Source organism: Sceloporus undulatus, chromosome 7 (assembly GCF_019175285.1).
Source record: "Sceloporus undulatus isolate JIND9_A2432 ecotype Alabama chromosome 7, SceUnd_v1.1, whole genome shotgun sequence".
NCBI classification, from domain to species: domain Eukaryota; kingdom Metazoa; phylum Chordata; class Lepidosauria; order Squamata; family Phrynosomatidae; genus Sceloporus; species Sceloporus undulatus.
The window spans coordinates 3,098,566-3,111,331 of NC_056528.1; the positions used below are offsets into that span (position 1 = coordinate 3,098,566).

General features: G+C 46.5%; 2 protein-coding genes across 4 annotated transcripts in view; both read right to left on the minus strand.

Moving 5' to 3' along the window:
- Nucleotides 1–2,238: 2,238 nt before the first annotated feature.
- On the minus strand, nucleotides 2,239–8,871 carry LOC121936234 (protein FAM8A1-like). 3 transcript variants are annotated; one of them, XM_042478220.1, is made up of 4 exons: nucleotides 8,830–8,871; nucleotides 7,080–7,228; nucleotides 4,317–4,515; nucleotides 2,239–3,332 (listed from the first exon to the last, which is right to left on the minus strand). In XM_042478220.1, exon 4 carries the CDS (start codon nucleotides 3,141–3,143, stop codon nucleotides 2,577–2,579), a length of 567 nt encoding a protein of 188 aa, XP_042334154.1. In that variant the 5' UTR covers nucleotides 3,144–3,332; nucleotides 4,317–4,515; nucleotides 7,080–7,228; nucleotides 8,830–8,871; the 3' UTR covers nucleotides 2,239–2,576. The 3 variants fall into 3 exon arrangements, with proteins under 3 accessions (XP_042334154.1, XP_042334153.1, XP_042334151.1); XM_042478219.1 differs by lacking the exon at nucleotides 8,830–8,871 and adding an exon at nucleotides 8,336–8,821; XM_042478217.1 differs by lacking the exon at nucleotides 8,830–8,871 and having other exon boundaries at nucleotides 7,080–7,351.
- A 952-nt stretch (nucleotides 8,872–9,823) lies between these two features.
- Nucleotides 9,824–12,766, minus strand: part of SPSB1 (splA/ryanodine receptor domain and SOCS box containing 1) — a 43,007-nt gene continuing 40,064 nt past the window's right edge. Inside the window, exon 6 of the transcript XR_006104937.1 lies at nucleotides 9,824–10,571. The gene's annotated coding sequence lies outside the window, so the exon portion shown is untranslated. The remainder of the gene's footprint in view (nucleotides 10,572–12,766) is intronic.

Genomic DNA, 12,766 nt, shown 5'->3' on the forward strand with positions numbered 1-12,766 from the left:
ACCCAATGTTCAAGCCCACAAATTAAGTATATATATAAAGAATACAAAATGGGAATGGGGCAGAAAGTAAGCCAAAGAGGCGACAAAGGCGAGAAAAGTGAATAAACAATAAATAATAGGGGAAAATAATAAAGGAGGCAAAGCTAAAGAGCCCTGACTTCCAATTTAAGGCAAATTAGGGAAATATTGGCCACTATCACACATTCTATGGCCAATGTCTGTCATGTTGACCATAGAGTTGCACTGGAGGACCTAGAGATGCCTAGAGAGAGCACTGTTAGGTGTTTGTAACTCTTCTGGTGCAACTCTATGGTCAATGCCTGGCAGATGTTGACCATAGAATTGCACTGGAGGACCTAGAGATGCCTAGAGAGGTGTTCTCTCAGGGGAAAACATAGTGTTTTTGCTATTTTGTGTTTGGTCCACATTCACGGGGGTCCTGTGCCCCTAACCCCAGCAAATGTATATAGACAGATAGATATAATGTTCCTTCATTATGAACCAGCTTCCCTTTCCTCTGTCTCAATGGGAAATGCATAGCCCTTGGGTCACAAGGCAGCTGTGACCCAAAGGTGGCTTGGGTGCCCTTTTGCAGCTAAGCCTGTTTTTGCCAACCCTGGAGCAACAAACACCCCCCCCCTCAGAGGGCTCCTTTCACGGGATCCGTGTCAGAAGAGTCAGCTGTCAGTCATGGGACACCGGCAATATCCCCCGGGGATAATTTTGGAAGGTGACATTTGCAAGGAGAGGGGCCAAGTGTGCCGGGCAAAGGCCAAGCTTGGAAGGTTTACAAGATCCAGAGACCCAGTCATAGCTGAGAAAAACTTGCATCAGGGATAGAAGCTTTGTCAACAGAAAAAGGCAGAACCAGAATAAAAGATTATGGAGGATCCATCCTACATTAAGCCTTAGGCTATTTCCCTTCTGTTGGGCTGCAGGAATAGTTCAGTTTAACACATTGCCATGGCTCAATATTAAGGAATACTGGGATGTGTTGTTTGTGGTGGCACCAGAGCCCTCTGACAGAGAAAGTTCAATGCCTCCCAAAACTACACTTCCCAGAATCCCATAGCATTGAGCCGTGGCAGATTAAAGTGGTGTCAAACTGGATTATTTCCGCAGTGCGGAGGCAGCCTTGGAGGACTTTGGGTGCATCTACACTGCAGAGATAATGCCGCATGACACCACTTTGACGGCCATGGCTCCATCCTACAGAATCCCTGGGATTTCTAGTTTGGTTTGGCACCAGCAGAGAAGGCTAAAGACCATGTAACGCTACACATCCCGGGGTTTCAAAGGATGCAACTACAGTATTTGAAATGGTGTCAAACTGCATTATTTCTACAGTGTAGATGCACCCTAAAGTTGCATGATTTGTTTGACTTCTGGCGATCCTCATGAGGTTTTCTTGGCACATTTCTTCAGAAGCGGTTTGCCACTGCCATCCTCCAAAGCTGAGAGAGTGTGACTTGCCCAGCGTCACTCAGTGGGTTTTTAAGCTTGAGTGGGGATTCAAACCCTGATCTCCATAGTCCTATGCTATAGCCACTATGCCATGCTGGCTCTAATACTAGTTTACTCAAAGGCTAAACCTGGACCCAGGGCAAAGACCATAAAGCAGGGGTGGAATTAAGGGGTTGTATAGGTATGTGGGACTACTTCTCCTGCTAGTCTTATCCAGAAGAGCCAAAGGCAAGGAATGCTGGGTGCTGCAATCCAATTACATCCAAAAGGCGGCATGATGACCACTCTTACCACTGAGTCTGGATTTTCTTGAACTGGGAAAGAGCTAGGCTATAAATACAGTTGGCCCTCCACATTTAAGGCTTTGAAAGTGACCATAGAGTTGTACTGGCGAACCTAGACATACCTAGACAACACTTGTCTAGGCATTTGTAGGTCCTTTAGCATGATTCTATGATAAACTTCTGGCAGATGTTGACCATAGAGTTGTGCTGGAGGACCTGGAGATCCCTAGAGGGGTGTTCTCTTAGATAAAAAGAATATATTTGCAGTTTCCCCACATTCACGGGGGTCCTTGAACCCTAACCCCGGCGAATGTGGAGGGACCACTGTAAATTAAGGATGGTTATCATGATAACCCAACCATCAACAACAAGGGGTTTGCAAAGGCTTGGGGATAGGTAGGCCATCCCTCTTTCCACCGATGTCCCCAAAGATTTTATATCTATATTGTAATCTTTGCATTTATTTACAAAGGCACAGACGAAAGATAGGTACGGAGGCAATGTTTAATCACTCTGACCGACAGCCAAAGTCCACGGCTCTTTCTAGGTGCCATCTCCAGAGAGGCGACTCGTGCAAAGGTTGCAAACCCAGGACTGCAAAATCTCTCTCCAAAGCGAAGGAGCAAGTTACACACAACGTGTTACTAGGACGCAGTATGTTACTCATATGATTGAAGAGCATTTCAAAGGTAATGCAGTGAAGAAGAAGATAGCATGGCTGGAAGGAGGGAAATAAGTTCAGCATCTTCGGAGTGAAATTTAGAAATCCAAGTCATTGTCGGTGTGTTAGAACGGTCGACCCAAGCCTCTCTTGGTTATCATCCGACACTATTGTCTTTTCACCACAATTGTCCCCGATACAATATCGTAGGCGGTTCGGTTCTCCTTAAGAAACAGCCAGGTGACGAACAAAGAAAAAACGGAATAAAGACAAACCTTCTTGAACAAAGCGCGTTTGAAAGATGCCGCCATGGTCACCCTGGAAGATGGCCTCACCCGCACACGGCTTGGTGCCACAAGTACAGATGTGTCGCATGTGACAACTTGAAGGCCGAGCAAAAACTTCCCAGGGGTTGCTCCGCCTGCTCCCCTGATACAGATAATCTCATAGAAGAAGGTGAGCAATTGGTAGACAATGGCCATGCCTATCGTTTTCTCCAAGCGTTCCTCCAGGTCTTCAATAAGGTAGCGCCTGGCAAAGCTGGAGACGTCCTTGGCTTCGCTGAGCTCCAGTAGAGGTATGGAGCCGAACTTGGTTCCAATGAGGTGTGCCACGCTCACAAGGATCACCGTCTTGATCAAGAGGAGGATAAAGTCATCCACCATCTCTGCTATACATCTACGAGCCATGGATGGGATGACATATTCACAACCGTCTGGGTGCCTGTTGTCCATCGTGGAAGAAGGCGACGGTTGGGGTCACCAAGAGGAGGCAGGCGCAAGGGCTGCTGTAATAATATGCGCCTCTGTCGTCGCCATAGGAATGAGAATACACAAAAGCTACCTGCGGAACATTTTCAGTCTTCTTGGGGATTCCATCTCAGAACTCAGAACAGTAGCTCTTGAACAAAAGAACTACAAAGGCTGGTTGGAAAGAGAAACAGCAGGGCTGGATAATTCAAAGACATAGCCGTGTTGGTCTGTAGAATCAGTATATAGAGAGATCTTGTAGCGCCTTTGAGACTCACTGAAGGAAATAAGTTGGCAGCATGAGCATTTCATGGTCTACTGCCTCAGATGCATCTCCACCAAATGCATCTGAGGAAGGAGACTGAAGTCTAGGAAAGCTCATGCTGCCAATGTCTTTCTTCCAGTGAGTCTCAAAGGTGCTAAAAGATCTCTTTACAGCAGAATTGGAGGCTACAGACTCTCAGCAATGGACTGAGCAAAGATGATGGCTTCCTGGTACACTACACACATTTCAACACTATCTGATCCCATCTTCATGGGGGCATCCTAGTTGCCAAACTGGACTTGCCACTTCATTTCCGTACACAAAGGCTAGTTTCTGTGACTTTGAACACAAATGACCACAGTTGGAACTGGACTTGCCACTTCATTTCCACAGAGAAAGGCTAGTTTCTGTGACTTTATCCACAAAGGACCATAGTTGAAACTAGAACTTGCCACTTCATTTCCATGCAGAAAGGCTAGTTTCCCTTACTTTGTCCACAAAAGACCATAGTTGACATTGAACTTGCCACTTCATTGCCATACAGAAAGCATCGCAATGCAGTCTTTGGCCAGGTTTTGGTCTTGCACAACTCACAGATATCTGAAAGGTTGACCATAAATTGTTAGGGCTTAACAACAGGATGTCGCTGTTTCTTCTTCCCCTTCTCTTTTGAGAAATGCAGTTCACAGTATGTGGAAGGCTGTCGAATCGAGAGGGTAAAGAAGAGACCGGTTGCTCCATTGCAAGTGCAAGGTTCACCTTGTGCTCTTTGGATATCTATCAGAACATTGACCCTTATTTACTTTGTAAAAAATCCCTTGTCTTGTTTGCACACAGGAGGCCAAATAATCATGTGAGCACACACACACACATATAGATTGCAAGATATTTACCTGGATAGAAATAGCCTCTGCTTCAAATGATAAAAACCTTCACCTCTATCCCAGTAGCAACCTCTGCTTCCACAATGGACAACTTTGCCATCATCCTCAAGGCGACTTTCTTTTATCCCAGAGCTGGAATAGATGTTTTTGGACTGCAAGTCCCAGCAGCTTTTGACAGCTGAGCCAATGGTGATGAATGCTAGGATGACTACCAATGCAAAAGCAAAAAAAACACAACAATTAAGTACACAAAAATAGTATAAAATAGTAGAATAAATAATATTAATATGTATGCACTTTCCAGAATGAATGAATGAATAAATGAATGAATGCATTATCTAGACCAGTGATGGTGAACCTTTTAGAGGCCGAGTGCCCAAACTGCAACCCAAACCCCACTTATTTATTGCAAAGTGCCATATCCCTCTGGCTTTCTAATAACAAACTCTGGCAGACTCTGTGCTGGAGCAACGGCACATGTGCCAACAGAGAAGGCTTTGTGTGTCACCTCTGGCATGCATGCCATAGATTCGCCATCATTGATCTAGACTAATACAGTATGGTGTGTGTCTAGAACCAGTGTGGCATAGTGGTCAATTGTTTAACCTAAATTTCTAAACTTATACATGAGTATATACAGTAATAATAAGAAGAAGAAGAAGAGGAGGAGGAGGTTCATCTTAGGATCCCCATAAATAGGATTTGAAGGCACACAACAACAACAACAAGTTTCACTACTGCAAAAGAAGAAGAGAAGAGTGGAAATAGAGGCCGCAGTGCTGCCTTTCCCTATGTCAATAAAATGCTCAAAAAGAAGGCAGAGTCTGAAAAGATTATTTTATACCCATTGGCTTTAAACACCAGAGGAAGACAAAGATATCCTCCATCAGTGCTAAAGCCTAAGCCCTAAGCATTTGATGCAGGCGTTGCCAAAGGATTACTTATAACCTAACCTCTATGCAGTTCTGGGACTGAACTGGTTTGTTTAGTCCCAACATAACATTTTAACAAGTGGGAGAAGGGAAATCGGAGCGGCTGGGGCTTTGCTTGGATGCAAGAGGCGTGGAGAAGGTGAAACGAAAGAGGGCAAGCAAAGGGATGGAGAAAACAGAAGCAAGAAAAAGAACCTGGCCTTTTATAACCGACAGCTGTGCTGGTGGGGGATGATGGGGGTTGGAGTGTGACAGATCTGGAGGATGCCCAGCTGAGCAAGCCTGCTCTGCATGTTGGCGCTTACAGTGTCAACCTGGATTACCCCACAGGATTGTTGGGAGGATAAAGTGAAGAGAAGAATCACATGAGTATATTATTATTATTACATATATATGTTGCAAGCTTTCGAAGCTGCACCGGCTTCTTCATCAGGCAAAGATGTTAAAAATCTAAGATGTCAGTCTGCATTTTGCTGTTTTGGTTCTCAGTTATTGATGTTACTGGATTGAGGGCTTTGGTGTCAGTATTACTTGCAGCAGCCACAAGAGAGCAGCAGAAGACCATTGACTCCAAATCCCATCCTCCAGCCAGGAAAGGGTTTGAATGCCTTTTGCATTACAAGTATTAAAGGTGGGGAGGGGGGATTTGGAGGCCAGGGGGCAGCAGGATTTTGGGAGGCCTAGTGTTGACCCACCCTTGCAGGCGCACCCCTTTGGGAGGCATTTTGGCTTTTGCACATTTGGCATGGTGCGCAGTCACTCTATGGCACCAATTCAGGAACGCTGAATTACTTGGATGAAATAATCTGTAAGCAGGGAGGGGAGAGAAAGGGGGTGCCAAGGGGTCACTAGGGTTGGGGGGGGGTCCACCCTTCTGGGGACAGCAAAAACAGAAGGGAAGAGCCTTTAATCCATACAATCACGGAGTTGGAAGAGACCCCAAGAAGGGCCATCCACTCCAATCCCATTCTGCCATGCAGGAACTCTCAATCAAAGCAACCCCGACAGATGGTCATCCAGCCTCTGTTTAAAGACCTCCAAAGGAGGAGAGACCACTGCAACATATTCCACCATCAAAAAGATCTTCCTAATGTTTAGGTGGAATCTCTTTTCCTGTATCTTGCATCCATTGCTCTGTCTCCTAGTAGTCCCTGGAGAAGCAGAAAACAAGCTTGCTCCTTCCTCAATATGACAGAAAACCTTGTGATGGGTTTGTCATAGGTCTGCCATAAGTCAGAAACAACATAGAAGACACACAACAACAAGGCAAAAAACCCTATCATGGCAGAAGACAGGAGAAATAATCCCCTTCCCAGTAAGAACATTGCCCTTCCCAGTAAGCGGAGGCAAAAGCAAACTGGTGTAGCTTCTCTTCATTTGTCTGACTTTCCTCATTCATTGCTTTTACCATTTTTATCATGCTCTGATGTTACATGGCCACACATTTCCTAGTATTGATCTGCAAAATACTGGAGGGCATGCAATGTGAGACAAGACCCCCGAAGTTCATCATCCCAGAGTCTAAAACAAGCACTGCTTTTGAATGAGGTCTATTCAGCTTTTACATAGACACACACACACACACACACACCCCAGGGTTATAAATACACTGAATATGTCTAGACTGTGTCTAAACTTGCCCAGGGTGGACCTTTGATACCAGAAAGCTCAAAGGTGTGTGCGCAAAGAGAGAGAAAGCAAAGCAGGGAAAGAGAGAAGCCCCCCTTTGCTGCTCTGTCTGGCTCCTTCTTGCAAAAGAAGAGACACTGGCATCCTTTGCTTGGAAGATCCTCTGCCCCTTGCAAGGCGAATGGCCGGGAAATCTGCCCAGAGGAAATACCTGACTCCAAATCCCTTCCTGTTGTGTGTCCAACGCTTCATTGAGCAACAGGGGTTCGAGTCTCGTGCATCAGGGGAATCCACAGCAAAGTCTCTTTGGCGCACTCTTTGCCTTTCATGGTCCAGGACAGATTTCCATCAGAGATTCCACTGCAGAACAGAGCATAGAAACTCATGAGAGAGCCAGAGTGGTGTAATGCATTGAATGTTGGACTTTGGAGACAAGGGTTCAATTTCCAACGCCACCATGAAATCCACTGGGTAACCTTAGGCAAGTCACACTCTCTCAGCCTCAGGGGGAGGCAATGGCAAACCTCCTCTGAACCAATCTTGCCAAGAAAACCCCATGATAGCTTCCCCTTAGGGTCACCATAAGTCAAAAAGGACTTGAAGGCATGCAACAACAACAAATAAACACACACACACACACACACACACACATATACTGGGTGACCATGGGTGAGTCACACTCTCTCAGACTCAGGGGAAAGCAATGGCAAATATAGTAGGTCCTTGTTATCCGCTGGGGCTTGGTTCCAGGACCCTCTGTGGATACCAAAATCCATGGATGCTCAAGGTCCCATTCAATACAATGGTATAGAACAGTGATGGTGAACCTTTTAGAGGCCGAGTGCCCAAACTACAACCCAAAACCCACTTATTTATTGCAAAGTGCCATGTTCCTCTGGCTTTCTATTAACAAACTCTGGCAAACTCTGTGCTGGGGCGACAGCACATGTGCCCACAGAGAGGGCTCTGAGTGCCACCTCTGGCACGTGTGCCATAGGTTCGCCATCACTGGCATAGAAAATGTATATAAAATGGCAAAATCAAGGTTTGCTTTCTGGAATTCATATATATATCTAAAGCATTTTCAAACCGTGGATGCTTGAAGCCGTGGATAGAAAATCTGTGGATAAGGAGGGCTGACTGTATTGCACCGTATATAAAATGGCAACACCAAGGCTTGCTTTTTTGAACTGCTATATTAATATGTTCAAGCCCTGGATGGTTGAATCCACGGATTAAGAATCCGTGGATATGGAGGGCAGACAGCCTTGACAACATGCACTTGATCCGAGAAAGTGAAACAAAGAGTGCTGTCAAGCATATGCAAAGAGCCTTTCCAAGCATTCCCAACCCGCCTCTGATCCTTGCTTTTCACAAACAGAACAAGGCACTCCCATGTTGTGCTCCTAATGCCGAATCAAAATGATAAAAACGAGAGATAGAGGCCAGAGAGAAGGCATGGCGCACCAGGCCCTGATGCATTCCCAGACACCCTCCTGTTGGATTTGCTGCTTGCTTCGCACAGCTGTAGAGGTTCATTAAGCGAGAGAAGAAGCCGCCAGTTCCAGACACAAGAAGCCTTATTTAGTCTAGAGGCTCTCAAAGGAAGTATCCATTTGCACGTGAAACATCTCTGGAATTTCTCCCTCACTGGCTTGCTAGCCGATGTCTTCCACTACGCACTAAAGCATCCCTTCATGCCCTGGATGGGGATGGATGGATCCTGCAATTGATCCTGATGCGCAGAGGTTGGCCATTTAGCAAATTCAAACCAAAATCCACCAAACAGCAGTACCTTTATTGGCCGACCAAAATGCACCATATACTTGTTGCAAGCCTTCGAAGCTCCTAGGATGGTATGAAGAAGGTAAATTTTGCAGGCTGGCTGCTCCTCATTTGCTCAATGGCCAACACAGCAACCCCTGTATATTTCCTGCATGTTTTACCTCTACTTGTTTTACCTCTCCATCACCAAAATGTTCCTGATGCAAAAACAGGGAGACTTCTTGAGGAATCCATTGTTCTCTGCCTACAAAGGACAGAAACAACATGCAGGCATCTGTCTCAAAGGTGCTACAAGATCTCTCTAAATACTGTTTCTACAGACTAACACGGCTTTGGATCCTTTTGCATTGTTAGATTTGTTTCATCGAAGGCTGGGATTTCTCGAAAGCGTGTGGGATGGAAATATTTCAATCACTAAATTAAACTTCCCCCACCCCCCGAGCATCCTGTCCAGTCTGCCTTGCCTTGAACGAACAAAGACGTCCCCTGGTTCCTCCTTTCCTGTCTGCTTGGGTGACATTGGCCATTGCTTTGCTCCGTGACAAAGGGAATTGTGGTCAGGTGAGCTATAAATAGGCACGCAGGGTTGGTGTCACTGAGGTTGTGTGTCTCTCCGTGGGGTGTGTATGTGACTCACGGCCGGCCGATGTGTCAGCCAAAGTTCTCCAGTCCAGGAAGGGAGCATCCCTCCCAGCTCTTGTCTCTTCCCCTTCCCTTCCCTTTCTCAGAACCTTCTCTTCCTTTCCACTCCATGCCAAGAGGACAAAACAATTGTCCAGGTGATGGTCTGCAGACCTTTCCTCCTCTTGCAATGCCCTGGCTGGTTGCCACAGGAAGCGCAGGAGGAGACCGGCTTGGGAGGCCAAGAGACAATCCTGAGAAAGAGAAGCTGGATCGGACCAAAGGCCTGTCCGGTCCAGCATCCTGATTCCCATAGAGAGACCAAATGGGAAGTCCAGAGGCAGAGACATTAGGGCTACAATCTTCCCTGGTTGCAGAGAGACCTTGCAGCACCTTTCAGACTAACTTAAAGAAAGTAGTGAGCAGCATGAGCTTTTGCAGACTTCAGTCTAATTCTTCAAATGCATTTGGTGGAAATGCATCTGAGGAAGCAGACTTAAGTCTAAGGAAGCTCATGCTGCCAACTTCTTTCTTTCGGTGAGTCTCAAAGGTGCTACAAGATCTCTCTGCATACTATTTCTACAGACTAACACATCTGTATCTTTAAATCTTCCCCTATTTCATGACACTGCAAACCTCAGCTACTTCATTCTCGAAGGATGACAGAGTGGGTCCCACCCACAAGTCAGGAAACAGGATGCCAGATTAGACAGGACACCTGTTGGGATTCTGGGATTTGTATTATCTCAAGGATGACTGCGCAAAATATAGATCGTAGGTCAAGCTGACCTTGGCGTTGGGCCTCCTCAGCTTCATTTTGCAAACATGTGGTAGTGGCTGCTGCTTTTGTCGGCTTACCACATCCTCCCAAAGCCTTGTACAGATGCTCTACAAAGGGGCAAAAAAGAAAACAAGATCATGCATGGGATTCAGGAGCTGTGCTTTTTCAGAGTACAGAGTCCTGGGATGTGTAGTCCCCAACAGCTTTTTCCGAGCCCCAAAGAATGCATGCAGGGATGTTGCTTCCAAAGGAGAGCAAAGGCAGATGTTCCTTCTCTGTCCAAGCAAGGCTGCCGCACAGCTGTTGCAGCTTGTGGTCGTGGTTGGTTAGTCAGTCTGTCTGTTTCGGTTGCAACGTGTGAGACGCTGAGGTTTGCATTTACTGGAAACTGGCGGTGGATTGGCTGTGGATTAACTCCACCGGGGTTGGGACGCCTGCCAGAAGGTCCATAAGAGCATCGTGGCAGAGCTGCACCATTTTCAGCCAGGTTCAAACTCAGTCATCTCCAGTTGTTTTCTGGAAAGGAAAGGATCAGGTAGCAGGTGTTGGAATGGGGAAAGATTTCCTTTGCCTAAGACAATAGGAGAGCCACTTCCGGCCAAAGCAGACAATAATGGGTGAGACGAACCAGTAGTATGTCATACTCATGTGGAGTCGGTGAGCCCTTTGTGGAAATGATCTCATAATCCAGACTAAGGAACACAGACAGTGGATGAGCTGGAAAAGCTTTGTCTGGCCCGTGCCATTTCAACCCACAACAGAGATCAGCAAACAGTGGCTGGTGGACCGACTGCAGTCCCCAAAGGTATTTTTGCTGCGCACTAGAGCATCCCACCCCATTTTTAGCAGAAGGATGGCAAAACAACCTCTTGTTGTTGTTGTATGCCTTCAAGTTGTTTCCAGAACTTCTGGCAGTTGAAAGTGGCTATCTTCAAAAACACGGCTAAGAGAAATGTGTTGCTTTTTAAAACAAGATGGCAAATGCTAAGATTTCCAGATGATATGCAGGAGATTGGCAAGGCCTTCTAATGATCGCCAAAAATATCTAATGTGTGGTTGGCCTTGTGCTAGCCGACTATCTGCCGGAACAATATTCCTCATCTATGAAATATGCATATTAATTGGTTCCCCTTGAGCAGAGAGCTTTGTGCGGATCCATTGCCCGGTTTTATAGTTCTCATAGAATCCCTGACCTGTAGCATTTCAGATGTAGGCTTTGTCTCTCTATGGCTAATGGGACGCAAGAGGTAACTGGCTTCCCCCCATCGCTATTTTGCATCAATCTCCATTTTCCCCATCACTTTTTGGCTTCTGTTCTCTAGCTGATGGATTCTGGTCAGCGCAGCTTGATATTGCTTTAACTGGCATGGCTTGCTGTTATGGGATCCTGGGATTGGTAGTTTGCTGTGGCACCAGTGCTCTCTGACAGAGGAGGCTAAGCATCTCACAAAATCAACAAAGCACACAGATCCATAGCACTGAGCCACGGATGTTAATGTGGTGTCAAACTGGATTAATCCTGCAGTGTAGATGCAGTCATCACAGTTGTGGGAGTGGGATAGACATAGACAGAGGACACTAAATATCTCACAAAATCTACAAGCTTCACAGTTCCATAGCACTGAGCCATGGCGGTTAAAGTGGTATCAAACTGCTTTAATTCTGCAGTGCAGATGCAATCTTAGGGGCATTTCCCTGGGTGGTCGGGGGGGGGGGGTCACAGAAACCAACTTGGGGGCCCAACTTTATCCGCTATTAATGGTATGTCTGGTGAAGTCCCTTGACTCTGGAGGCACGAAACCGGGGAAAGTGATAACAGCAAACCTATTATCCAGGCCCTAAGAGGAAATTGGTATCAAATCTGACCATGCATTGCATCCCTCTTGTCTGAAGTGTGGTCCTGATTTGCTGCGGCCCGTTCTCCCTTCTCCACAAAACCAGATGGGCAATGCTAACGGCAAGCCACAGTCTGCCTTGGTTTTTTATGACAGCGTGCCAGCATCACAAAGCATTAACCACCAAAGCCGTCTGACAGCGCTTCCGACAGGAAGCTGCCAAGCCTTGCGCCGCTTGCAAAAAGGAGGATGCTGCGGTCTCTGGAGGCCATGTGCAAAAGGCAGAGGAACCCTGCAAAGTGGGGGAAGCATGTGGGTGGCTGAAAGAAAAAAGGCTTTGTGAACACCAAGTAGGAAGAGAGATAACCCTACAACTTGTGGGAATCATTTAAGGCAAAGATGCTCCAGCAAAGGTGCAGGAATGAAAACCCATTCTCTCTCCAATCTCTCTTTCTCTCTTCCTGCTAAGAACCCATTAACTGATGGGGTTCGATATAAATATTGCTAAACTGGCCTACCTTCATCCTAGAAAACAAGTGCAAGTTAGTGGTTTGAGTGCTGGGCTGAGACTCTGGGAGACCAGGATGCAAATCCCTGCTCAACCATGGAAATGCACTTTGAAAAGAGCAGTTCTACAATGCATTGCATTGCACAGTTGAAAACTGGGACATGTGTGGCCCAGCGACATCAAAAGTGCAATCAATACGGTGAAATCTAAAGATATACCCAAGCATCCTTAGAAGGGTGCAGTGCCAAAGGAGTGCTGTAGCCATGCTCGCCATGCGGTTGGTCATGTGGCGTAACGGCTGTTTGGGGATGGAGTCGGGGCATGCGTCATGTGGCTGCCATGCCCCTATCCACCCCGACACCGGCCTT